The 27,737-nt window shown below is 39.5% G+C and overlaps 2 protein-coding genes across 5 annotated transcripts; both read left to right on the top strand.

Annotated features, from left to right (window-relative positions):
• LOC115268499 (guanine nucleotide-binding protein subunit beta-1-like) lies at positions 1 to 27,333 on the top strand. Of its 4 annotated transcripts, none has more exons than XM_062853425.1 (3): positions 1 to 479; positions 732 to 913; positions 23,887 to 27,333. In XM_062853425.1, exon 3 carries the CDS (start codon positions 24,209 to 24,211, stop codon positions 25,229 to 25,231), a length of 1,023 nt encoding a protein of 340 aa, XP_062709409.1. In that variant the 5' UTR covers positions 1 to 479; positions 732 to 913; positions 23,887 to 24,208; the 3' UTR covers positions 25,232 to 27,333. The 4 variants fall into 4 exon arrangements, with proteins under 4 accessions (XP_062709409.1, XP_062709407.1, XP_062709406.1 ...); XM_062853423.1 differs by having other exon boundaries at positions 732 to 954; XM_062853422.1 differs by having other exon boundaries at positions 732 to 962.
• Positions 19,294 to 23,034, top strand: LOC134286854 (uncharacterized protein K02A2.6-like). Its single transcript, XM_062848543.1, has one exon. The coding sequence runs from the start codon at positions 19,294 to 19,296 to the stop codon at positions 23,032 to 23,034; it is 3,741 nt and encodes a 1,246-aa protein (XP_062704527.1).
• Positions 27,334 to 27,737: the final 404 nt, after the last annotated feature.

Genomic DNA, 27,737 nt, shown 5'->3' with positions numbered 1-27,737 from the left:
ATCCACCGCATCGCTCTCTCACCGGGACAGGGCAGACTTTTCGCCGGATTTTCCCGAGGCGCATGCGTCCCCACGGGCAGGCGGCGAATATCGGTTAGTTTTTCCAAAGAAGCAAAAAGCCCTCCTTCGACACTGACACGGACTGCAGCACTGGTTGGAAAACCTACCGAGAAAAGACTCATACTCATCATCGTCGGTCTTTATGGTCGGTTCGGAACGCTTTTTTTTGGAAAATTTCTGGTGAAAATTTGTGATTTTGTGGCGATTGCGGTTCGCCCTGGATTAGATTGGTTCTCTCGGTGCGTCGGCGGAACGATCAACGGTGTGACGGATTGTGCCGTGGCTGTGAAAAGATTGCGGTTCACACCGAAACGAGCGAGTGTGTCCAGTCAAGGATGAGCCTCCGGATGTAGGAAGATTTTCCAGACGGCACACACAGGTGTACAGCAGCGAGAGCTCCTTCATATAGTTTTGTCCATGTACGTTATGCAAGTTGGTTGGTGCGGTTCGGTGGGATTGGGGATGCTTTCCGAAAGCTGGAAGTGACCGGGAAACTAATGGGAGATTTTTTGTGTTCTTTTTCCCCACCCAATTCATGTTCTCCATGGCATCTTTTGGATTGGATTCTGACGAAATTTGACGATGGGCGATGAACGTTGTTCGTCTGGCGGCGGTGAAAATGTCTGTCCATGTGTGTGTGCGTGCGTGCGTGTATGTGCATGGACGGACAGGTGAAGAAAATTTTCGTAAGCCGTGGATCAACATCATCAATAGCAGCAATTGTAGGAGCACGGCTCACGCAGAGAAAGACGGCACCCCTTTTGAGTGCGAGAGCGAGACGGTGAGCGAACGTGACAGTTATAGCCGTGAGGGAACGTGACACGCACGGAAAGCGTTAACAGACGGACGGACGGTAGGACGGGCACACACAATACGGCGGCTCTCTTTCTCAGGGTGTGGTGGTATGGTGTTAGTGGCCATTTATAATTTTCCTGTATTTTAATGTGATCAGCGTTATATTTTGTAATCACATATGATTCGTTTTGGTGTTACAAGTTGTGGATTATGTGTGTCACGGTGTGTTTGAAACCGTTGTTAACAAGTGAAAATGTCCACCAAATTGGTACTCGGCATTTGTAAATTATGCTATTCTGGTATCTTCTCCGAAAATTTGAAAATGTTGTTAACGAGAGTTTAGTTTTTTGACCGTTCATGTTACCATCTATAAAAAAGTAAGCATACCTCAATTTGGCAAGCCACATTCCAAAGGTATGCAGAGGTATGAAGCATCTTCTGCAAATATGATAACATTTAGTTGAGCAAATACTTATACTTTATTAATGTAATATATTTGATTACAGTTACAATTATTTGAATGACTATGTCAATTATTTGAATCATATGTCCGCGATGTTTGTCAATAACTTTAATACACAAACGTGTGTGTCTTCTTTTTATTGGCATAACGTCCCCACTGGAATAAAGCCTAAGTCTCAGTTTAATGTTCTATGAGCACTTCCACAGTTATTAACTCTCTAAAAACAGCTTAAGGAATACCTATCAAATAATAATTTATTGTGTCCCTTACAATCAGGATATCGAAAATCTTGTAGCACTGTTACGTCTTTGATTAAGGTTGAGAACGATATTAGAGAAGCGCTAGATAAAAAGATGGTCACAGCCATGGCACTACTTGATTTGAGTAAAGCTTTCGATACAATTAGCCATAGCCTTCTTTGTGATAAACTGAAACATAATTTCAAACTGGACTCTTTGTCAGTTGGTTTACTGAACTCTTATCTGTCACGTCGTTCACAATACGTGTACTTCAATAACACAACATCTGACAGAATATTTGTTCCCTGTGGTGTACCCCAGGGATCCATTCTAGGTCCGCTTCTTTTTTCTATGTACATCAATGATCTGCCGTTGATGCTAACTTAATGCAAATTCCATCTTTATGCTGTTGATTGTCAACTTTATTTATCTGATTCAATGTCCAATTTAGCGCATACCATCCAGAAAATTAACTGTGATATTCAAAGTGTTTTGGATTGGTGTAAACTCAACGGGTTGGTATTGAACTCGAAGAAAACACAAGCAATTATTTTCTGTAATCAACGCACAAGAATAACGTGTGCTCCCAAAATAAAAGTGGGCAGTGACAAAATTGAATACTCTGATACTGTGAAAAATCATGGATTAATTACGGATAGCAAAATGAGCTGGAAATACCAAGTGAACGCTGTATGTAATAAAGTTTACAAAGCTCTTCACTCTCTCGTTGCTGTAAGAAGTATAGCACTCCACAGCATATAGGGTAATTCGCCAATTAATTACCTGCATCGGCTGTTTTCCTACTCTCCGCATCGACCAATGTAGCGCTAGCTTCTATGCGCGAAAAACCGCTAAAAGTAAATTGCAAAAATATTGTATGGCGAATAGCATCTAAAGGCACATTTCTCGTAGGGGAATACATTATTCGAAAAAATATTTGGTAGTGGTTGTGCACAATGGTGACTACTATTAAGCCTACCAAATATTTTTTCGGGAAAAGCTTTGTATTTCAAGTAATTCAAGTTTAGATGCGTGTATGGCGAAATCAAAATTAAATTGATTTACTCCTGCTGATCAACTGTGGCTGCGCGCAAAGCGGGTAGTCCATTGTTGAACGGTTAGTACTGGCATTTTTGATTTCGTTTGTTTTTCCGTGCATAATTCCACCACAGACAAACAGACGTAACACTTGCGAAATTTCCATCGACCACGCTTTTAACGATCATTTTATATGTTCATAGTTGTGGCTTTCACAACCAGAGGCGCGCGCATCGTTTTTCTATGCGTTTGACGTTCCACACTAGCGCCTTCTGTTGACGATATTGCGCAACACAGTGATTCGTGCAACTTTTCCACCAGGTGATGGTAGTGTGAACTGGGCGATGGATTTCCATGAAAATCGTTCAAGGTGTTACGTCTGTTTGTCTGTGATTCCACTTTACTTGAAAAATATCCAGTTAACATCTAGATCCACTCATTCCCTATACTTCCCATTGAATTTGTATTCCCTTAAAATCCATTTTCTAAGAGAAAATAGAACATTTATATGGGAAGTCTGTAACCCAAATGTTGAACGCTTCCATAAGCTTGCTCATCCTAATGTTGGACGATTCTCGCCAATTGTTGAACGCTTCAAGCTATGTTCGTAATTGATGACGTATAACCCGACATAAACCTATCATTGACCTGTTTTTATTTTCGCCACAAAATCAAACGTAGAACCAACAGTTATCCGATGAGGGTTCAACAATGGTCCAACATTTGATAAAATTTGACCCGACTTTGACCCGACATCCGATAATTTTTCACTCTGGCGGATTTTTTCCGAATTTTTCGTGTTTTGTGCCCAGTTTCATCATTTGAGTAACAATTCATTCAAATGAGGCAGCGTCCATAAATTACGTCATGCGAAAATTGACCATTTTAAACCACCCCCCCCCTCCCCCTAGGTCACATTTTTTGTATGAGACCTCTGATTTTTTTGTATGAGTCGTCACACTTTGCTGAACCCCCTTTCCCTCCCTCCTCAAAGCGTGACGTAATTGATGAACGTTCCCAACCAATCGCTTCCCATTTGAAGAGAGCTCTAGTGGACTGAAATCGTTTACAACATAACCAAATGCAAAAAATGGCCGAAAAGATTTCAATAGAAGCAAAAACGACTGAAGAAAAGAACGCATTTGAAAGCCCCTGAAACACTCCTGGAAACCCATGGGACCCACTCAACCCCCTAGAACACCCTTGGAACGACCCTGAAATGCTTTGAAAACCCGTGGATCGCTCCTGAAAAAGGTAAAGTAAAAAAAATCTGACAGTCATGCTAACATCGTAGATTATGCTAGTGTTCAACAATTGGATGTTAGATGCATAATGATAGTGTGATAAGAAATATATTTTTTTTTTTTCAAATGAAATTTCAATGAAAATGTGATTTTAAACAATGCTTAACTGTTAAGGACATCCTTCCAGTTCTTGTAACTATGGTGTGACTTTAATATTTGTGGTCGATTTGCCTGCAAAGCTTATTTCACAACAGCAATTTCTTAAAATTAATCTTAAGAATTGTGCAGTTTTCGTCTCATTAGCGGTACAAAATTTGCAATCGAAATTTTTGACGTAAAATATGTATAGTTTTGTAACTTTATTTGAGCAATATCATGACACACATGTATACGCATCTACATCATACATTTACGTTGATGGAAAATTACTTAAGTTGAATTTATAATAACATTTTCAAAAACTGTTCAACATTTGGGTGGTGTTCAACAATTGGCGAATTACCCTACGTCTGCTTTTGCCAAGATCCCATATAGTTCCGATTTTTTATTATGGGGATGTCTTATATTCACTAGTCTCTAAAATGAATTAAAGAAAACTTCAGCGAGCTTTCAAGTTACAAGATATGTTTTTGACCTAAGCAAATATGGATCATATATCCGGGTACGCAAATGCTTTACTAGGTGTAAATTTCACTAGTCATCTAAAACTTCGGGTTTGTACACAAACTTTTAAAATTCTAAATGACCCTCCAGGCTACCTAAAACATTTCTTTTCATTTGCACGGTCTATGAGAGGTCCTTTATTGATTGTTCCGAGATGCTGGTCTTGTGGACTAAAAGATTAGTTTCGTCATCGTGCAATCAGTAGTGCCTGGAATCAATTACCGAGAACGTGTAGGTGTGAGAGGAATTATTATTCATTTAAAAACAGTGTTAGCTTATATTTCAATTAATAGTAAAGTACATCGGCATTATTTATAATCAATAATAACATATAGGGTAATTGTTCCCATCGTTGTGGTAATACCTAATGCTGCGGTAATGGCAATTGAGCACTTTTTCGATTGAAATGTTACCAGAAGGTATTTTTAATATATGTATGGTGCTTAAATTATGAGATTGCACCATTTGTTTTCTTAAGATTTGCCCAAAAACCTTTTTTAAAAAAAAATATTTTCCTTAATGTGTTTGCTGCTGTGCACTATGAGTGGCCAAAAATCGAAAAATTTACTTGCTTTAAATGACGTGTCTTATTTACCATTTGATAGCCAGATAGTTCAAACCTAGCTTCCCAAAATTTCAGCCATCTGTGATGGAAATTCATTGCGCCACAGATATCAGACTTAGAAAAATAGTGAAAATTGTAGAAAAAAATGCATTTCAAACAAACGCAATTTTCCCAGTGAAAAAACGGCTTAATTTTGGAATTTGATCCACCGTTGGAAACGTTATTGTCTGAACTTTAAAATGGGTGCGTTGTTGGGGTTACACGGTTAATTTAAATTAGTAAAAATGGGTAATTATTGACAAAAACAATGTTTTTGCCCAAGTTGGTCTATATCTAAAGCGTGGAACACATAGCGTCCGTTCCGTCAAGGTTTGCGTTTTCTTGACAGTTTTCCCATGGGAAATGTGTCAAACTACTGTCACGCACACGCAAACGTATGCATTGTGTGGGGCACTTAACAAGCAGGGTCGAGCAGTTTCAAATGACCGCCTCCACAGTTTAGTTTGGAGTCTATACTATCTGTGGAACGCGAATCCAGCTACGGGTGAGCGTCATTTTGGCACAAGCCCGAAAAATGGATTTTTTATTTATTTTTTTTTTGTTAATTACGTTTATTGATTATGCGAGCATATACAAAAAAAAAATCGTACAAATTAAACAGTGCTTCAAAGGTGGAAATGTTAATTCAGTAACAAATTTTGAAAACGACGTATAATCAATGCTACACAATTGATTATACGTCGTTTTCAAAATTTGTTACTGAATTGTCAAATTAAATCTTAGACATGTTACACACTTAATTATTTTTATGTTAAAAATGGGTAAAAACTGACCGAAAATTATCGTTCCATACATTAACTGTACCCAACTAACATTTTTGATGGATAAGAGCTTAAAAGAATTTTCTTCCGAATATGTTAGCTTCATAAGCTCTTATGCATCTACTTTTGTTAGTAAGGTATCAACCTATCTGGACTGAAATGCTTCTTTTGTTTACGAAAATCTTGTTTATATTTTCAATACATATTTACCAACGGGGAAAGAAACACCACATCCCATATATTAGGGTAGGTAATCAAAAGTTGAACCAAATTGCGGCTTTCCGAAGTAACGCAAATTTTGAGTGATTTTTTCTCTCACATGGAAATAATTTTTTCTCACATGGAAATAATTTACTGGGGGTGGAAGCTCAGGTAAAATATTATCTCCTGGGCGCCCATTAAAAACACCACCCCCGGCGAAGACTGGCGCTCGAGCCTAGCTATTTAGCACTGTAGTTGGAGGAAATGCCAATGCAGAACCCGTAGCTTCCGGGAAGGTAAGCCCAGCTCCCTGGGTTAGTGGGTTGGTGTCAGGCCCTGCGAGCCAGCCGTAAAAAAGACTAGCACCGGAAAATCAACAAGAGAAGAATGCGAACCGATACCAATGGCGACGACCACAGCGACGAAAAGGGACTTGCGATTGGAAGCTCGGTACGTGGAACTGCAGATCTCTCAACTTCATCGGGAGCACCCGCATACTCGCCGATATACTGAAGGACCGCGGGTTCGGAATCGTAGCGCTGCAGGAGGTGTGTTGGACAGGATCTATGGTGCGAACGTTTAGAGGTAATCATACCATCTACCAGAGTTGCGGCAACACACGTGAGCTGGGAACAGCTTTTATAGTGATGGGCGACATGCAGAGGCGCGTGATCGGTTGGTGGCCGATCGACGAAAGAATGTGCAGGATGAGAATCAAGGGCCGATTCTTCAACATTAGCATAATAAACGTGCACAGCCCTCACTCCGGAAGCACTGATGATGACAAAGACGCATTTTACGCGCAGCTCGAACGCGAGTACGATCGCTGCCCAAACCACGACGTCAAGATCATCATAGGGGATCTAAACGCTCAGATAGGCCAGGAGGAGGAATTCAGACCGACGATTGGAAAGTTCAGCGCTCACCAGCTGACGAACGAAAATGGCCTACGCCTCATCGATTTCGCCGCCTCCAAGAGCATGGCCATTCGTAGCACCTTCTTCCAGCACAGCCTCCCGTATCGTTACACCTGGAGATCACCACAACAAACGGAATCGCAAATCGACCACGTTCTGATTGATGGACGGCACTTCTCCGACATTATCGACGTCAGGACCTATCGTGGCGCTAATATCGACTCCGATCACTACCTGGTGATGGTTAAACTGCGCCCAAAACTCTCCGTTATTAACAACGTACATTACCGGCGGCCGCCCCGGTACGATCTAGAGCGACTGAAGCAACCGGATGTCGCCACCGCATACGCGCAGAATCTCGAGGCAGCGTTGCCGGACGAGGGTGTGCTCGATGTGGCCCCTCTAGAGGACTGCTGGAGTACAGTGAAAGCAGCCATCAATAACGCAGCCGAGAGCACAATCGGGTACGTAGAACGGAGTCGACGAAACGATTGGTTCGACGAGGAGTGCAGAGCGGTTCTGGAGGAGAAGGATGCAGCGCGGGCGGTAATGCTGCAGCCGAACCCGACAGAATGTGGAGCGATACAGACAGAAGCGGAAGCAGCAGACCCGTCTCTTCCGGGAGAAAAAGCGCCGCCTGGACGAAGCGGAGTGCGAGGAAATGGAACTGCTGTGCCGTTCACAGGAAACACGCAAGTTCTACCAGAAGCTTAACGCATCCCGCAAAGGCTACGTGCCGCAAGCCGAAATATGCAGGGATAAGGAAGGGAGCCTCCTGACGGACAAACGTGAGGTGATGGAAAGGTGGAAGCAGCACTTCGACGAGCACCTGAATGGCGAAGAGAATGTAGGCACGGAGGACCAAGGCAGCGGAGGAAATGACTATGTTGGTGCAGCAGAGGACGGGAACGAACCAACTCCCACGCTGAGGGAAGTTAAGGATGCCATCCACCAGCTCAAAAACAACAAAGCAGCTGGTAAGGACGGTATCGCAGCAGAACTCATCAAGATGGGCCCGGAAAAGTTGGCCACCTGTCTGCACCAGTTAGTAGTCAAGATCTGGGAAACCGAACAGCTACCGGAGGAGTGGAAGGAAGGGATAATCTGTCCCATCCACAAGAAAGGCGACAAGTTAATGTGTGAGAACTTTCGAGCGATCACCGTTTTGAATGCCGCCTACAAAGTGCTATCCCAGATCATCTTCCGTCGTCTTTCACCTAAAGTAAATGAGTTCGTGGGAGGAAGTTACCAAGCCGGTTTCATCGACGGCCGGTCGACAACGGACCAGATCTTCACCGTACGGCAAATCCTCCAGAAATGCCATGAATACCAGGTCCCAACGCACCACCTGTTCATCGACTTCAAAGCGGCATACGACAGTATCGACCGCACAGAGCTATGGAAAATTATGGACGAGAACAGCTTTCCCGGGAAGCTGACTAGACTGATAAGAGCAACGATGGACGGTGTGCAGAACAGCGTAAGGATTTCGGGTGAGCTATCCAGTTCATTTGAATCTCGACGGGGACTACGACAAGGTGATGGACTTTCCTGCCTACTATTCAACATCGCCCTGGAAGGTGTTATGCGACGAGCCGGGCTCAACAGCCGGGGTACGATCTTCACGAAATCCAGCCAATTTGTCTGTTTTGCGGATGACATGGATATTATTGCCAGAACATTTGGAACGGTGGCAGAACTGTACACCCGCCTGAAACGTGAAGCAGCAAAGGTCGGACTGGTGGTGAATGCGGCTAAGACAAAGTACATGCTGGTAGGTGGGACTGAGCGAGACAGGACAAGCCTTGGCAGCAATGTTACGATAGACGGGGATACTTTCGAGGTGGTAGAAGAATTCGTCTACCTCGGTTCCTTGCTAACGACTGACAATAACGTGAGCCGTGAAATACGAAGGCGCATCATCAGTGGAAGTCGTGCCTACTATGGGCTCCAGAAGAAACTGCGGTCAAAAAAGATTCACCCCCGCACCAAATGTACCATGTACAAGACGTTAATAAGACCGGTGGTTCTCTACGGACACGAGACATGGACGATGCTCGAGGAGGACCTGCAAGCACTCGGAGTTTTCGAGCGACGGGTGCTAAGGACGATCTTCGGCGGTGTGCAGGAGAACGGTGTGTGGCGGAGAAGAATGAACCACGAGCTCGCTGCACTTTACGGCGAACCCAGCATCCAGAAGGTGGCCAAAGCCGGAAGGATACGGTGGGCAGGGCATGTTGCAAGAATGCCGGACAACAACCCTGCAAAGCTGGTGTTTGCAACTGATCCGGTTGGCACAAGAAGGCGTGGAGCGCAGAGAGCACGATGGGCGGACCAGGTAGAGCGTGATCTGGCGAGTGTTGGGCGTGACCGAGGATGGAGAGCTGCAGCTGCAAATCGAGTATTATGGCGGCAAATTGTTGATTCAGTATTATCATGAATTTGATGTGAACTAAATAAATGAAATGGAAATAATTTACTATGGCAAAATCTTATGTACATGAAAGCCACGGGTATAAGCTTTCTGTTATATGGTGAAAAGTTTGTATTTGCGCCGAATTTCATTGGAAAATTAGATTATTCGTCACCAATGATTTTAATCTTAATTTGAACCATCGTAATCATAATTTGAACCAATTTCAATCTTAATTTGAACTACTGGTGGCAGCAGCTCGAGCATCTCCCACAATAGCCGATTTTGTGCTGAACAATAGAAAAACACATGGATCTGTTAATTTCCATAACTATTTTTCATTAGACAGTGGAATTTCAACTAAGGGTCTGTGTCAATTGGCGAATTAAAATTAATTTTCACTTAAACTTGACAGTTCGATAATTATTTCCTTAGGAAAACTGTCAAGTTTAAGTGTTGAACTGTCAAATTTAAGTAAAAATTAATTTTAATTCGCCAATTGACACAGACCCTAAGAATGTTCTAAACTCTTCAGGAACTTGGATACTAAATTTGGAATTTTTCATCCCCCAAGAGTAAACAAAACAACCACTAGCGCAGTCTGCTGGCCAACACTGGAAGCTCGTCCCCGTTTACTAGTTCAAATTTTGATTACAAATGGTTCAACTTAAGATAACATTCTCCAAGTAAGAACTACTTGAATTTGATAATTTTATGACAAATAATGCGAAATATTATTCGGTTGTACGATTCTACGATAAATAAGCTTTCATTTGACGCGTTCACATATTGCGTGTGATACAATGCATGAGCTGTACGAGTGCACCGAAAAGGTGCTTTCTCTGGGGGAAATGGGTGAAATCACAGTGATTTTTCAATTGCCTGTTATCCATGACAAAAACGCTTTTTTCAATGCTTATAAAGTCCATGTTATCAGGTTATACAGTAGACGTTCGATAACTGCAACATGTTTACGTTTTACTTAGCGAATGAAATTCGATAACTGCAACAACTGACAGACGTCAAAGAACTGTCAGTTGTTGCAGAATGCAACCAATGTGCATACGGAAAACATCGCACTGCAACAAAAGTGCATGCGAAAAACATCGCATCGTTGTTGACATTTCGTTTTGACGGATAGCGGTGCGATAACTGCAAAATTGTTGCACTTAGCGGACTTGCAGTTTAAAAGCATTGCAGTTAAAGCGTTTGCACCGAGCGAACGTCTACTGTATTACGGAAAGCTGTTTAACATCTTTTTCGGCACAATATTTGCCTAAAAAGTACGTCGTTTTAATGAATTTCGAAATGGTTCAAATTAAGATTACAATTTGACTAGTTCAAAGTTTGATTTCTTACCCTATTTTACTTAAAACTACCTACTTGTATTTAAAAGATGAGGACAATATTTTCAATTCATAAGTTTATTTTGAACTTTAACGCTAGCAACGTGAATATCGCACAGTAGTTAATTCAACGAAAACAAATCTGAAAATAATTGTGGTAATATGAAACATAGGAGCATCGTTTTACCACAGCCAAACAGACGTATCACTTGGGACAAAATGCTACCGGCTGTTCGGGTCCGTATGAAGTTGATCATCAATATTAACTTCTTTTCCCGATCAGCCTAGATAGCTGTGTAGTGTCGGTAGCGGTTGTCTCAATTGGCTAAGAATAACACTACGGACCACCTGTTCCGGGGGTAAAAGTCCACTAAACAGGGAACCCCAATCCAAGGTGTCAGGCGACCCGTGCTGATGGATGAATGATTGAGGGGCCCAGCACGGAGGAAGTTAGGCGTTCGACACTGTTAGGCATTTGTTAGATATGTTGCTCATCGAAAATTTCTGGAGAGCATAAATCATAACCCCGAAATTATGCTCAGTGTTCGATTCTTTCGCGCATTGTTGACAGTTGCCTGAACGGCAGTTAAAAAAATAACTTTGTTGATTGCGGCAGCGTTCGTCGGTCGGGAAAATGATAAAAATTGCGCGTTTCAATTAGTTAAAACCGTAACAACCTGGTAAGAACCATTTCAGTCGTCCCGTCGTCCGACCCGTCAGCCCCTCGCCGCTGCTACTGACCAATAAGTCCGGTTCGTTCTCGTCGTACCGTTGCCGGAACCAGTCATCTCCAAAACAGTGTCCGATTCCGTTAAGTTTGGCCTCATCGTGTCGGTGAGTCATTTTAATTTTAATTTGATTTATTTTTCATTTAATTTTTATTTAATTTTTATTTAATTTTAAATAAATTTTAATCAAATTTTAATAAAAATTTAATAAAATTTTCATTAAATTTTATTAAAATTTTAACAAAATTTTAATAAAATTTTAATAAAACTTTAAAAAAATTTAAATAAAATTTTAATTAAACTTCAATTAAATTTTAATTAAATTTTCATTTTTTTTTAAATTTTAATAAAATTTTAATTAAACTTCATTCAAATTTTAATTAAATTTTCATTTTTTTTTAAATTTAAATAAAATTTTAATAAAACTTTAATAAAATTATAATAAAATTGTACATAATTAAATTTTAATTAAATTTTAATTAAATTTTAATTAAATGTTAATTAAATTTTAATTAAATGTTAATTAAATTTTAATTAAATTTTAATTAAATTTTAATTAAATTTTAATTAAATTTTAATTTAATTTTAATTAAATGTTAATTAAATTTTAATTAAATTTTAATTTAGTTTTAATTCAATTTTGTTTGGATTTTTATTTAATTTTAATTTAATTATAATTTAGTTTTAATTTAATTTTAATTTAATTTTAATTTAGTTTTAATTTAATTTTAATTTAATTTTAATATAATTTTAATTTAATTTTAATTTAATTTTAATTTAATTTTAATTTAATTTTAATTTAATTTTAATTTAATTTTAATTCAATTTTAATTTAATTTTAATTTAATTTTAATTTAGTTTTAATTTAATTTTAATTTAATTTTAATTTAATTTTAATTTAATTTTAATTTAATTTTAATTAAATTTTAATTTAATTTTAATTTAATTTTAATTTAATTTTACTTTAATTTTAATTTAATTTTAATTTAATTTTAATTTAATTTTAATTTAATTTTAATTTAATTTTAATTTAATTTTAATTTAATTTTAATTTAATTTTAATTTAATTTTAATTTAATTTTAATTTAATTTTAATTTAATTTTAATTTAATTTTAATTTAATTTTAATTTAATTTTAATTTAATTTTAATTTAATTTTAATTTAATTTTAATTTAATTTTAATTTAATTTTAATTTAATTTTAATTTAATTTTAATTTAATTTTAATTTAATTTTAATTTAATTTTAATTTAATTTTAATTTAATTTTAATTTAATTTTAATTTAATTTTAATTTAATTTTAATTTAATTTTAATTTAATTTTAATTTAATTTTAATTTAATTTTAATTTAATTTTAATTTAATTTTAATTTAATTTTAATTTAATTTTAATTTAATTTTAATTTAATTTTAATTTAATTTTAATTTAATTTTAATTTAATTTTAATTTAATTTTAATTTAATTTTAATTTAATTTTAATTTAATTTTAATTTAATTTTAATTTAATTTTAATTTAATTTTAATTTAATTTTAATTTAATTTTAATTTAATTTTAATTTAATTTTAATTTAATTTTAATTTAATTTTAATTTAATTTTAATTTAATTTTAATTTAATTTTAATTTAATTTTAATTTAATTTTAATTTAATTTTAATTTAATTTTAATTTAATTTTAATTTAATTTTAATTTAATTTTAATTTAATTTTAATTTAATTTTAATTTAATTTTAATTTAATTTTAATTTAATTTTAATTTAATTTTAATTTAATTTTAATTTAATTTTAATTTAATTTTAATTTAATTTTAATTTAATTTTAATTTAATTTTAATTTAATTTTAATTTAATTTTAATTTAATTTTAATTTAATTTTAATTTAATTTTAATTTAATTTTAATTTAATTTTAATTTAATTTTAATTTAATTTTAATTTAATTTTAATTTAATTTTAATTTAATTTTAATTTAATTTTAATTTAATTTTAATTTAATTTTAATTTAATTTTAATTTAATTTTAATTTAATTTTAATTTAATTTTAATTTAATTTTAATTTAATTTTAATTTAATTTTGATTTAATTTTAATTTTAATTTAATTTTATTTTTATTCAATTCAAATTCAAATTCAAGTTTAAATTAAAGTTAAAATTAAAATCAAAGTTAAAATTAAAATTGAAATTGAACAGGCTCCGAGTTTTTTTTTTATTGAATTTGTTACGTCCAGCTTTCATTCGAGGCAAGAGTACGGTTGTAGTAGTGAACGTCGACAAAAGTTCACTACTACAATCATACTTCTTGCTCGGATGACAGCTGGAATGAAAACAAGCAGCATAAAATTTATGCCTAACATTTGTCTAACAGCCCATAGTAAAACATGTCTAACGTTAGTCTAATGTTAGACTAACAAACATGTTTCGAATTTGCAACATGTCTAACAAAAGTGTGTCATATCTGTCTAATTTTAGACTAACATTAGCCAAAAGTGAGACAAAAAGTTAGCCTAACATGCTGGACAGTTAGTCTCACATTAGGCTAATGTTAGGCTAACCCTCCGTACTGGGGGGTTTAAAATATGCTCGATCTTTAACGGAGCCCGTAACGTAGGTAGATCGCCTTTATGTGTTGCGTTACGGTTCAAGATCTACCAAACCGAACCCTACACGAAAAGAAAAGTAATGATTTTAATTATTAGATTTTAGTTATTAATTCTATTCCACTCTAACATATAAACTTCATTTCGCCACTTTATAAACGTTAAACAAAACCTAATAAAGCGTATAACGCATCCTGATGAAAAGTATAAGTTTTGCCTAATGGCGAAAATATATTAGGCAAAACTTATACTTATGATAATGTTTTGGATTGAAAATTTCCAACATGGCACTCGGCTCAGAAGAAGCCGCAAAACAAAGGAAAGTTCAGTGTTCCTCGTGGAGATATCTTTGGGTAAGGTAAAAAATAAATTGTATGGTTACATTATTTTGTATTTAATGCATTTGCGATTTCAGGTAAGATACCGATGGAACTTGCACTTCACTCCCGGTTGACGATGGATTTCTACATAATTAAGCCACATCGTCGAGGAAGAGGCCATCGTTACCACCAAACCCGAGACGAAGTCCTTGGGCAACAAGATAGCTGGTTTTCGTATTCATCTGAAGTGTCTGCGCTACTTGTACATATCATCGCAATCAAGCTGCAGCAAGCCGGAAGTGTCCCCTGAGCAGATGAACTCGAACAACTTGGCATTCCGGTCAACAACCCGTCGGTGCAGAGCTGCAGTCCAAGTTTGCCAGTTAATGATTGGTATTGGCTAGTGCCCGTTGGGATGTTCGTTATTTTATGCGGTATTTGAAAATAAACATTGAAGTATGATTGTACATAATTAAAAATAGTTCTTATAGTATTTTTTGTACCTTAAATTTGAATTTTAAAGCCTAACCATTTATCAAAACAACACGTAATATATTTTATTATTTTTTTCATATACATTGTATAATGCGCCTAATGAAAATTATTAGGAAAAGTTCACAAAAGGTATAAGGCAAACTTATACTTTTCATGACGTCTGTCTAATAGGATTTAAAAAGGTTTCGCATAATTTTCATTGGGCAAACGAAATGGCAAAAATGTATAACATTTTCTAATAAATTTATTAAGGAATTTTCTTTTCGTGTAGTGACATCCGGTTTGTGCAGTTGGGGTAATGTGTTTTGGTAATAAGGATTCATGGTACAAAGTCCTTGTTACAGGTGACAGTTTCTAAAATTGCATTTATTCTGCCTTGCTGATAGTTAAAGAATCGGACTTTGCCCACCCGAGACTACACTTGATGTTAGGAAAACAAACATGCTTTACGTATCTAATTGCGTATTAACCTATCAAGGACTGTTAAGTTCTGGTAATTCAAGGACTCACGTGCATTCTTATTGCAGAACACATTCTCTAATTTGACAGAGTTTTGCAACTAGCCAAAAGTCCCGGGTTTTTCTTTGTTGTCCTGGGACTAAACTAGAAGCAAGACATGGATGGGGCTAGAGTTCCGATGCATGGATAAATATCAGTACCACCGTTTTGGTTTTTCTCAGAATTCAAATAGATTGTGTTTGATTAGGGGCGCTCTTTCACTGGGATTTAAATCTCTATGATAACGGGACCTTTTTATCGCAATCTATTTCTTGCACCTCTGGGATAACAAAACAGGAACTGTACAGAAATCGATGCTTCATTGCCTTTCAATGACAATGGAGTAGTACGACATGCACTAAATACTAAGGATACGGGTAATGCCACAAAAGATCTAAATACTGGTCGCAGTGGCTCACCCAAACAGAAAAAAAAAACAAAATCCTAAGTGCAACAGTTTTCCGCTAAGTCCGCTAAGTGCAACAATTTTGCAGTTATCGCACCGCTATCGGTCATAATATTGTCGGGCCGCCACCAAACCGGACTTCGCACAATCAAGTCACGACGCGACCCAACTCGCGACGTTTTTTGATCATGTCTAAAGTAGTGCGCATCCTTCCCGTTGTTGTCAACAACACAGCGCACTAGATGCGAAACAGTTGCGACACTTGTGGACCAAGAAAATGGCAATTTTTGATCGAATGTCGGTCTTGATTCCAACCGGATAGACAATAAAACGTCAACAGTTATGCGATGTTTATGCGATGTTTTTGTCATGCACGTTTGCTACAATGCGAAATTTTTCAAATGTACATTGGCTGCATTCTGCAGCAACTGACAGTTCTATGACATCTGCCAGTTTTTGCAGTTATCGAATTTCATTCGTTAAGTGAAACGTAAACATGTTGCAGTTGTCGAACGTCTACTGTACTTCAAAAGTTGAAGTACGTAGCACAATTCAGTAACAAATTTTGAAAACGACGTATAATCAATGGTGTAGCATAGATTATACGATTATATGTTTTCAAAATTTGTTACTGAATTGTTTTACAATGCATAGCAAAATTCTCAGGCAAAAAAAAAGCTTTGAAAAATACAATAACGATTGGCGCGACGCTCATTCGGAACTGGGAAATAATGTGGCGATAATGTAAACACTATAGAAAGGCTATTTTAGTCACGAGAAAAATTGCATATAGACATAACGATGCAAATATGTGGTGAATTTGATTGGCCATGTTCTCAAAAATCGTGAAAGTGAATCTAAAATGTTTACAATTCCCAAAATTCATATGGAATAATGTCACCTGAACAGAAAAATGAGTAGATATTGCTTATGAATTTGATTAAGTTTCAAGAGACAGTTAAATAATAAAATTTATGAAGGAAATTTATCAATGAAAATTATGTTCTAGCAGTATATTCATTCCTGTAGTATAAAAAATGGAGACAAATCATCAACTTAGTTAATGATGTTGATGTTCAGTAAAATAATAGAAGCATATTAAAAAATTATCCTTTCGACGAGTTTGAACAAATGTTACAGTTAGGGGGGTTGGCAGATCAGTTGGAGAGGAGGGGGCTCTTGGTAGACAACCAATTCTTTACGAAAATACCTGATTGATAATACAATACTCTTATATAACAATTAAAAATGGAATGGGGGCAGATTTCCCTCGAAGAAGGGGGGGGGGGTTGACTTCCACCTCCACTTCTTCTTTTTTATCTTATGCATGGTAATCTCATTCTAGTTTTGATTTGCATTTGATCAGCCTCAAAAATTAAAAAAAAACTTAAGTATATTGTTCAGGAATAAGTAGTTCCTAACTGGGTTAAATACTAGTTACACCTTCCAGATGTGATTGAAATACATAAATTTGACTAATGTTATGCCAACCTTATCAGGTATCAGGTATCAGAAGGCCGGCTCCAGAGGCACCTGAGGGACAAGGAAGGAAAAAGGATTTGGATTGGAATAGGGACAGGTAGGGAAATAGGAAAAATACCCTGGAAGAGGGTACTAACGCACAAGCGTACCACAATGGGTTCAAACAGCGCCCTGAAAAGGGCACTGTAATAACGCATAAAGCGAAAGAGAGCCTATAGCTCTTTACCACAGCGGGTTAAGAACAACAGAATATCCTGAAGATTCAGTTTTCTGAAGTCAGTTTCACTTAATAAGTGTTGACCGAATACTCGGAAACGCAGTTGCGGAAAAACTGGACAGTTACATATCAAATGATACGAAGTTCCATAATCGGATTCACAACTATCACATGCAAATGAATCAGCTTGCTGAATATTCGCCATGTGATAGCTGAGTCGGCAGTGGCCAGTCAATGCTTTGACCAGAATGCTGCAATTCTGCTTTGACAGATTTGTAAGATACTTCGCCACCCTTGGAGATGGCTCAGTACAATACAATTTGGTTTGACGACATGACTCCAAACCATTCCAGTATTGTCTGTGTTGAGTGGCAGCCCAGGTGTTAATCTGAAGCTTTACCCAACGCTTCGATATCGGAATAGCTGGCTCAGGGCCAATGAGGTCATGTGATGTTCCAGTGCGAGCTAACTCATCAGCCAATTCATTTCCAGCGATGGAAGAATGGCCAGGTACCCATATAAGGTGAACAGCGTTTCTGAATTCAGCTCCTCGATTTGAGTTCGACAAGCGATAACTACCTTCGACCAAGAGTTGGCCGAAGCAAGTGCTTTAATAGCAGCCTGGCTATCTGAACAGAAGTATATTACTTTGCCCATTACGTGCTGATTGCACTCCGCACATAAGAGCAAAGATTTCGGCCTGAAAAACGGTGCAGTGTCTACCAAGTGAGTAAGACTAATACAGCCTTAGCTCACGAGAATAAACACCAGCACCTGCTCGACCTTCGAGAAGGGAGCCATCAGTGTAACATACGATGCCGTCTGAAATACTTCTTTCCAGATATCCAGATGTCCCCTCTTCCCGGGAAGGGAATTTCGTGGATAATGTCCTATGTGGAAAATTACAAGCAATTGTAAGATCTCTTGGAGCAAGAACAATTTCGTCCCAATTTACCAGGCTGCTATTTCCACCTCCACTTCTTCTATTTTATCTTATGCATGGCAATCTTATTCTAGTTTTGATTTGCATATGAACAGCCTCAAAAATTAAAAAAAAACTTAAGTTATTGTTCAGGAATAAGTAGTTCCTAACTGGGATAAATACTAGTTGCACCTTCCAGATGTGATTAAAATACATAAATTTGACTAATGTTATGCCAACCTTACTAGAATACTTTCAAAAAATGCGGAAAAGCCAAAACTATATTTTTGGGCACCACTTCATATGGAGCCGCCCCATAGTGCTGTGTTCCTATTGTTGCGGTATCCCATATGATTTCAATCGGATACCGCAACATTAGGAACAAAATATTCTTTCAGATAAAAACGAATAAAAAACGCATAACAACCTCAAAGTAGCAACACTTCGTTATTTTCCCGTAGATAAAGGATAGATTTTATTATTTTCAATTCAATCCATCTATAGAGCTCGTTGGGGCGATACAATTGTGGTTTAAGCATGAATCCAGTGCTTAACTCCTCCATGATCGGATCAATTACCCTATGTCAGTGATAATAACTCTAAATATTTAAATCGCGTAAACCTTCGTTTCCCTCAATGAAACACTTTCAGAGGAGAGGCTTGAATAGTATGAAGTGTACCTATTTGGTGAACATTTATATTTGTTGTTACATCATAGCAACCAAGCAACCGATAAATCTAAGCAATCTAATGTAACTTGATTATGACATTTAATAAACTTTCAATTCATTCTTTGTCCAACCTTCAAATAAGTAAGACTTATCCACGGACATTTCAATTGGCGACGAGAAGTTAAAACTCACGAAGATGCCAGAAGGAGATAACGCCGTTCCTGGAATCCAGCAAGTCATTCTTCAAATGGCCCAGCTTCTACAGCAGATGGCACAACAGCAACAGCAAGCACTTCCGCAGGTTCAATCTCAAGAGCAGATTTTGGAATCCCTGTCCTCAAACATAACCGAGTTTGCCTTCGATGAAGAAAACGGAGTGACGTTTGGACGTTGGTTTGACCGCTATCAAGACCTCTTCGAGAATGACGCCCGCCAGCTGGAAGACGCCGCAAAAGTTCGCCTGCTCCTCCGGAAGCTGGATACTCCTTCGCATAGCCGTTACATCAATTACATACTCCCGAAGCTTCCAAAAGACGTGACGTTTGAAGACACCGTGAAGATTCTGAAGAAAATCTTTGGAAATCAAGTCTCCACGTTCCGGAAGCGGTTCCAATGTCTCCAGTTGGTGAAGAGCGAATCTGAAGATATTATCAGCTATGGTGGACATGTCAACCGAGCCTGTGAAGATTTTCAATTCCAAAACCTTACCCTGGACCATTTCAAATGCCTCATGTTCGTCAGTGGACTCAAAGCCTCAAAATATGCCGATGTTCGAGCAAGACTTCTTTCGATCATGGAACACGAGAAACCTGAAGCACCAGCCACTCTCCAGTCGTTAATTGACGAGTATCAACGCCTCATCAACCTGAAGGAAGACACAAGCATCATCGAACAGCAATCCAGTTCGAAGTCAGCGGTTCACGCCATCAGGGACAGGAAGGGTGCAGCGTCTCAGAACAATTTCTCGAAGCAAGAAAGTAAGAAGCCGAAGACACCTTGCTGGCAGTGCGGACAAATGCACTTTGTGAAGGAATGCGTTTTCAACAACCACCTCTGCAGAGACTGCAACCGTGTCGGCCATAAGGAAGGATACTGTTCCTGCTCGAAGAAATCAGCAAATCCGGCTAAGACCACACAATCACAATCAACCATCAGCAAGAAACGAAAGAAGGGGAAATCCAGTGTTGAAGCCAAAGGCGTGTTCGTTGTCAACCACATTGAACACCGGGAAAGCAAGCGGAAGTTCGTTACCGTGGCGATCAACGGAGTACCAGTCCCTCTTCAACTTGATTCGGCCAGCGACATCTCCATTGTTTCGGAAACTGTCTGGAAGCAACTCGGCAAGCCGGCGATCAATCCATCATCAAGCCAAGCCTCAAACGCATCGGGTGATCCACTATCCCTAGTCGGTGAGTTCGAATGTGAAGTATCCATCAAAGGAGAAACGAAGCGAGGCAGATGTTTCGTCACATCCGTACGTGATCTGAATCTGATGGGCATTGAATGGATTGACTTGTTCAACTTCTGGTCAATTCCGTTTGATTCCATTTGCAATCAAATCGTGATGCCTTCCAAACGTGAAATCGATCGAGAGATTCAGCAGCTGAAACTCAAGCACAAAGAAGTTTTCAACGAGACCCTTGGACTGTGCAACCGCACTAAGGTACAGCTGCATCTCAAGCCCGGAAGTAAGCCAGTTTTCTGCCCAAAACGACCCGTTCCGTTTCATTCCGTACCGTTGGTTGATGCTGAACTCAATCGTCTTCAAAGCCTAGGAATAATCACACCTGTGGATTTCTCGGAGTGGGCAGCCCCCATCGTAGCTGTGAAGAAACCGGATGGCAGAGTTCGCATTTGCGCGGATTACTCGACAGGCCTGAACAACGCTCTGGAAGCCAACAACTATCCCCTGCCGGTACCAGAAGAAATTTTTGCCCAGCTGGCAGGATGTCAAGTCTTCAGTGTGATCGACCTGTCCGATGCGTATCTTCAATGCGAAGTAACCGAAGATTCGAAACAACTTCTGACGATCAACACGCATAGAGGATTGTTTCGCTTCAACCGCCTGGCCCCAGGAGTCAAGTCAGCGCCAGGAGCATTCCAGCGGATGATAGAAAGTCTCATCGCGGATCTTCCTGAAGTACGCCCTTTCATCGATGACATCATCATCTTCAGCAAGGACTGGAAATCTCATGCTGAATCGCTGAACAAGTTGCTGCAAAGACTGACGGATTGCGGATTTCATCTGAAAATTCAAAAATGCAAGTTTTTCCAAACTGAAGTCCGTTACCTAGGCCACATCACCGATCGCAATGGTATCCGCCCTGACCCGGAGAAAGTGGAAACAATCTCGAGCATTCCCCCACCAACGAACGTATCCGAGCTGAGGTCCTACCTTGGAGCCGTGAATTACTATGGCAAATTCGTACGGAATATTCACGAGCTGCGTCATCCCCTGGATCAGCTGATGCGCAAGGACGTCAAGTGGAACTGGAGTGCCGATTGCCAGCGATCATTCGAACAATTCAAGGAAGTGCTGAAATCCGATCTTCTCCTGACCCACTACAATCCGAAACTCCCAATCGTCGTAGCTGCAGATGCATCAAAAACTGGAATCGGTGCCGTAATTTTCCACAAGTTTCCGAACGGTAGCATGAAAGCCATTCAACACGCTTCACGCACTCTCACCCCTGCTGAGCAAGCCTATGGACAACCGGAAAAAGAAGCCCTAGCCCTCGTTTACGGACTAACCAAATTCCACAAGATGCTGTTGGGTAGAAGATTCACACTCCAGACGGACCATAAGCCACTTCTGTCAATTTTCGGATCGAAAAAGGGTATTCCGGTGCACACGGCAAATCGCTTGCAGCGCTGGGCCCTCATCATGCTGAATTACGATTTCGACATTCAGTACGTCTCAACAAACGAATTTGGATGTGCTGACATGCTTTCCCGCCTTATCGATGGAAGTTTGCGCCCAGAGGAAGACTACATCATTGCTGCCGTTTCGCTCGAAGAAGACATGGCAAGTATCCTCAACACCACAATCGAAGCAGTTCCAGTTTCGTTTCCAGCGCTCCGAGATGCCACGAGTAAATGCGAAGTTCTCCAACAAGTCAAGAAATACATTGTTGATGGATGGCCAGCTAATCCAAAGCAAGTTGCCGAAGCTGTTCTTCCGTACTACAATCGACGTGAATCCCTCAGTATTATCAGCGAATGCGTGATGTTCAAGGAAAGGGTGATCGTTCCAGAGGCTTTTCGGCGACGCTTGCTGCATCAATTCCACCAAGGACATCCCGGAATGGTTCGTATGAAGACTATCGCTCGAAACTACGTTTACTGGCCTGGACTGGATGGTGCAATCGAGGACTATGTTCGACGCTGTAGTCACTGCGCTACTGCTGCTAAGGCTCCCGTCAAGGCGAAACCAGAACCATGGCCCACACCAGAGAAGCCGTGGACACGTATACACATCGACTACGCTGGACCGGTTGATGGCAACTACTTTCTGGTGGTCGTTGATCCCTTTTCGAGATGGCCCGAAATAGTTCTCACCAAGTCGATGACTGCAAAAGCTACTATCAAGCACCTCAAACAGATGTTCGCTACGTTTGGAATTCCTGAAACCGTAGTAAGTGACAATGGTACACAATTCACCAGTTTTGAATTCCAGAAATTCTGCGAATCTTTGGGAATCCATCACATTCGCACGGCACCATACCACCCGCAATCAAACGGATTGGCTGAACGTTTTGTGGACACCGTCAAAAGAAGCGTGAAGAAGATTTGCTCAGGAGGAGAGTCCCTAGAAGATTCACTTCAGACGTTTCTTACCGTATACCGTTCCACTCCAACACCGGATCTTGGCGGACAGTCACCTGCTGAAAGAATGCTAGGAAGGTCAATGCGAAGTCACCTGCTGAAAGAATGCTAGGAAGGTCAATGCGAACAGTAGCAGCTCTTTTGAAACCTCCAGAACGTCAGCAGCAGTCCAAGAAAGTCGAACGGAAGGGTGATGCTACCAAACATCAGGATTCTCCAAGATGCTTCAAACAAGGCGATACGGTGTATGCCCAAGTTCACCAAGGCAATTCGTGGAGCTGGATACCTGGTAGGATCATCGAGCGTATCGGAAAAGTTAATTACAACGTTTTGCTGAATCGAAATAGTCGACTGATTCGGTCGCACATCAATCAACTACGAAATCGAGTTGAAGTTGAAGAGCAACCGTCACATCAAGATTCACCACTCACGGTTTTCCTCGATGAATTTGGTCTTCGACAAATGCCGACTACAGAAACAAGAAGTAAAGTTCAAATACCTGCTGGAGTAGATGTTCCAATGGTTCCAATCGATGAAGTTTCTTCCTTACCGATGCCCGAGTTGGTAGAACCCATACCCGAACAAGATGAGCTACAAAATGAACCCGAACCAGAATCGGAAGATGAAGAACCTCGTGCAAACCCAGAAACACCGGAACGCCCTAGACGATTGCTTAGGCTCCCATCCAAGCTTCAAGGATATTGGTTGTTTTAAAGGGGGAGATGTTACATCATAGCAACCAAGCAACCGATAAATCTAAGCAATCTAATGTAACTTGATTATGACATTTAATAAACTTTCAATTCATTCTTTGTCCAACCTTCAAATAAGTAAGACTTATCCACGGACATTTCATTTGTTAATAACGGTTTCCGACACACCATGCATGAACATTGTGAGAGCCTTGTCGCGATGATTGGTTAAATTGAGATTGTTCTATTTTCTGACGTTTCTGATGTTTTAGGTCATAAACCAACTCTACGGTCAGCTGTCACGAAGACATCAGGATTGCTTTATACAAGGGAGAGACCGGAATAACTGGCGAAAGCATTACCACGAAGTGTGAAAACGTGTTTGCAGACGAAGAAAACAATTCGATTCCCTTTAGCGTCACATCACGGATCCTTTTAGTGAGTAGTACTATCGTTGCGAGCAGATATAAAAAGGTGTTCATTACCATTAAACTTCAACCATATAATCTGTAATTACTGTTAGTCACACGAACACGCAAGCTCTATATATAATTCAAGTGCGGGGTTTAAGGTAGGATACACAAAACCGACAAAATGAATGAGTTGGAAGCACTTAGACAGGAAGCGGAAACGCTAAAGAATGCTATCCGTGATGCCCGAAAGGCGGCTTGTGACACATCCCTAGTCCAGGCGACAAACAGCTTGGAACCGATAGGTAGGATACAGATGCGGACCAGACGTACCCTGCGCGGACACTTAGCTAAGATCTACGCCATGCACTGGGGATGTGACTCTAGGAACTTGGTATCCGCCTCGCAGGACGGTAAACTGATCGTTTGGGACTCTCATACGACAAACAAGGTCCATGCGATCCCGTTGCGATCGTCCTGGGTCATGACCTGTGCGTACGCGCCTTCCGGTAATTTCGTAGCCTGCGGAGGATTGGACAATATTTGCTCGATCTACAATCTTAAAACCAGAGAAGGCAACGTACGGGTGTCACGGGAACTACCCGGCCACACTGGGTACCTATCGTGTTGTCGATTCCTAGATGATACTCAAATCGTCACCAGCTCAGGGGACATGTCCTGTGGGCTGTGGGACATCGAAACCGGTCAACAGTGCACATCGTTCCTCGGACATACCGGTGACGTTATGGCACTATCTGTCTCGCCGCAGTGCCGCGTGTTTGTCTCCGGAGCGTGCGACGCTTCCGCCAAACTGTGGGACATCCGGGAGGGACAGTGTAAGCAAACGTTCCCGGGGCACGAGAGCGATATCAACGCCGTCACATTCTTCCCGAATGGGCACGCGTTTGCGACCGGTTCCGATGACGCCACCTGTCGGCTGTTCGATATACGTGCCGATCAGGAACTGGCCATGTACTCCCACGATAACATCATCTGCGGTATTACCTCGGTAGCGTTCTCCAAATCGGGCCGACTTCTCCTGGCCGGGTACGATGACTTCAACTGCAACGTGTGGGACACACTGAAAGCGGAACGGGCCGGTATCCTCGCAGGCCACGATAATCGCGTTTCCTGTTTAGGCGTTACGGAAAACGGAATGGCCGTCGCCACCGGGTCATGGGACTCGTTCCTGCGGGTATGGAACTAAGATGTGTAGGCATTTTTTTAAATAATAATTAAACTTAACTATACTGTAACGAGAATCACATTTTTATATAACAAGGAACCCTAATCGTAAGCAACCAAAAGGAACCACAAAATTCACAAATAGAAGAAAAACTCTAGCGAGAAATATTAAATTACCAAAGCGAAAAGAATAAATTCAACACACAAATATTTAAAATAGTATGTAACTTTGTGAAGTAAGATATATTTTGAGCATTGATTCGTTGTCTCTTTGCGTACAAAAATTAGAGCGATCGGTTCAAAACTCGAGATTTGTTGTACCGTCGTTTTCAACCGCTTCCTTTCTCTCTCTCTGAAACTAATTAACAACCTTTAAACTGTTAATTGATTACGCGTATTCGCTTTCCTTTCGATCGATTGTACTGATTTTAGTTTCTTTTCTTTCAAATGTACAACACTACATAACTAATAATACATGACACTCACTCAAACACAATCGTGCAAAGTTAATAGATTGATAGGGAATCCCATGTATCATATTTCATCGTTCTTATAAGCAAATAAAAGTAACGGAAATGTTATGCGAAGAAAAGCACCACTGGACTGTGGTGGGTTTTCTCAGTGTAACCGCTATGCTTGTTAGACTGGTTCATGATTGAGCGCAAAACGTGACTGTAATTATTCAATTATTTACGATTATAACCAACTTCTGGGCATCCTCACACTTCTGCTGATATAGTTGAACATGCATTTTGGGCTGCATTCTGAATTAACTGGCAGCTCTTTTGTTGTCCGAGAATCGACACTGAAATAGGCTGATCTATAGTGGTACTCAAATATGAATAGAAAAACAAATATGAAAGAATAAAACAAGTCGCACAAATTCGTAGGCAGTAGGGCAGTTCAGATTTCAAAACTGTTAAAAATTCAAAGCTCCCATATGATCATTACAATTCTTGGTGCAAAACTAGAGTCCTGTAAAATTTTCAGCCATTTTGGTGGTTATTCAATGGTGGCCCAAGAGCAAAACAGGTTTTTAATGGGAATTATTATGGAGAATTTTCAAAAAAAGTTCTCCGCGTTGTAGAGCCTTCACACATGGATAAAGTCATAGGATCAAAGTCAAATTGATTTCTTCAGATCTCAATGATGAATGTTTCCGAAGACCGGAACTTATTCCGACAATCGGCAAAAAAAGATATTCAGGCTTATTCTGCGCGGCGTGTGAGGTGAGACGGACAGTTTCGTCCCACGTGACGTGAGACGACTAATGTAAATCAAATGGGGCGAGTCGACTTTTGTCACCTCATTCGACTCGTCTCACCTCATACGCCGCGCAGAATAAACCTGATTAAACAAATTCTCGCTCGCATGCCCATCTTCAAACACGATGTCTTGCAAGGTGTACAAGAAGGTAACACGCATACTATGATTGCGTGTCAAGCGTGTCGGTCGAGATGTGGTCCTCTGTTCAAGCATGCATGGATGAATATTAATTAATAACTTTTGTCTCGTGAGTCGAAAAGAGTTGCGGTCTTCGGCAACATCCATCATTGAGATTCGAAAAATTCAACATGACTTTGAGCCTAAAACGTGGAGAACCTTTTTTGAAAATTCTCTATAGTAATTCCCATATAAACCTATTTTGCCTTTGTGCCAGCATTAAATTACCACCAAAATTACAAATTACAATTAAATTACAAAATTTTACAGGACTCTAGTTTTGCACCAAGGATTGTAATGAACATATGGGAGCTACAAATTTTTAACATGTCTGAAGTCTGAACTGCCCTAGTGGTCCCAGACTGCTGTTATGAGAATTGCCTTCTTTCCGTCCGTTACCAAAGCACAGAGACTTGGGGCTAATCACTGACTCAAAGACAAGCTAGACGCAATCCCACAACCATCGAAATTGTCCTGCTCCCGTCTTTGCGACAGCTGAGGGATGGGAAAAGAAGATTTATTGGACACCTAAGAAGGGTATGCAGAGACCTTTACGTCCTCTCAGGCCTAGGTATCACGAGAATTTGGGTTTTGCTAGTGGAAGGGTTAAGGCCAAAGGATACGTTTGGTCAAAGTTTAGGCACCAAACTGATATAGAAGAACAAACTCACCAAATCATACGAATTCCAGACTCTTGAGACGAAGTTGTTGACTCACATTTGCGTCTCTTGGACTTCCAGCAGCAATATCACCAAAATTATATGGAAACCACGCGAAAACGAAGACGAATTCCGGCACCCTGATCATTTATTGTTGTTAATTCAGCGGACTTCTAAAGTCTAATTGAAAATTAGATGTGATAAGATAGGAATAAGATAAATTTTCACAAGAGTCGCGAATTATCATACTCATCGCATCGTGATCCGCTAAATCGCCAGGTAAGAGAAATATGTTACCGAAAAGCAAGCACTTTCCGAGGTAAATTTGCGGATCCGAAGGCATACAACACGTACACCAGCCGTTTCTCAATTCAGCCGGTCAATTCAAAGCAACGCGGAGCGAAGAAAACGCGTGACAATTTTTAA

This window comes from Aedes albopictus, chromosome 2 (genome assembly GCF_035046485.1).
Source record: "Aedes albopictus strain Foshan chromosome 2, AalbF5, whole genome shotgun sequence".
NCBI classification, from domain to species: domain Eukaryota; kingdom Metazoa; phylum Arthropoda; class Insecta; order Diptera; family Culicidae; genus Aedes; species Aedes albopictus.
Note: the sequence above shows the minus strand (reverse complement) of the source record. Positions and strands in the feature narration are given on the sequence as shown.

Bases quoted from the DNA above. Each gene is read 5' to 3' on its own strand.
- LOC134286854 (XM_062848543.1), top strand. From the start codon at position 19,294: ATGCCAGAAGGAGATAACGCCGTTCCTGGAATCCAGCAAGTCATTCTT.
- LOC115268499 (XM_062853425.1), top strand. From the start codon at position 24,209: ATGAATGAGTTGGAAGCACTTAGACAGGAAGCGGAAACGCTAAAGAAT.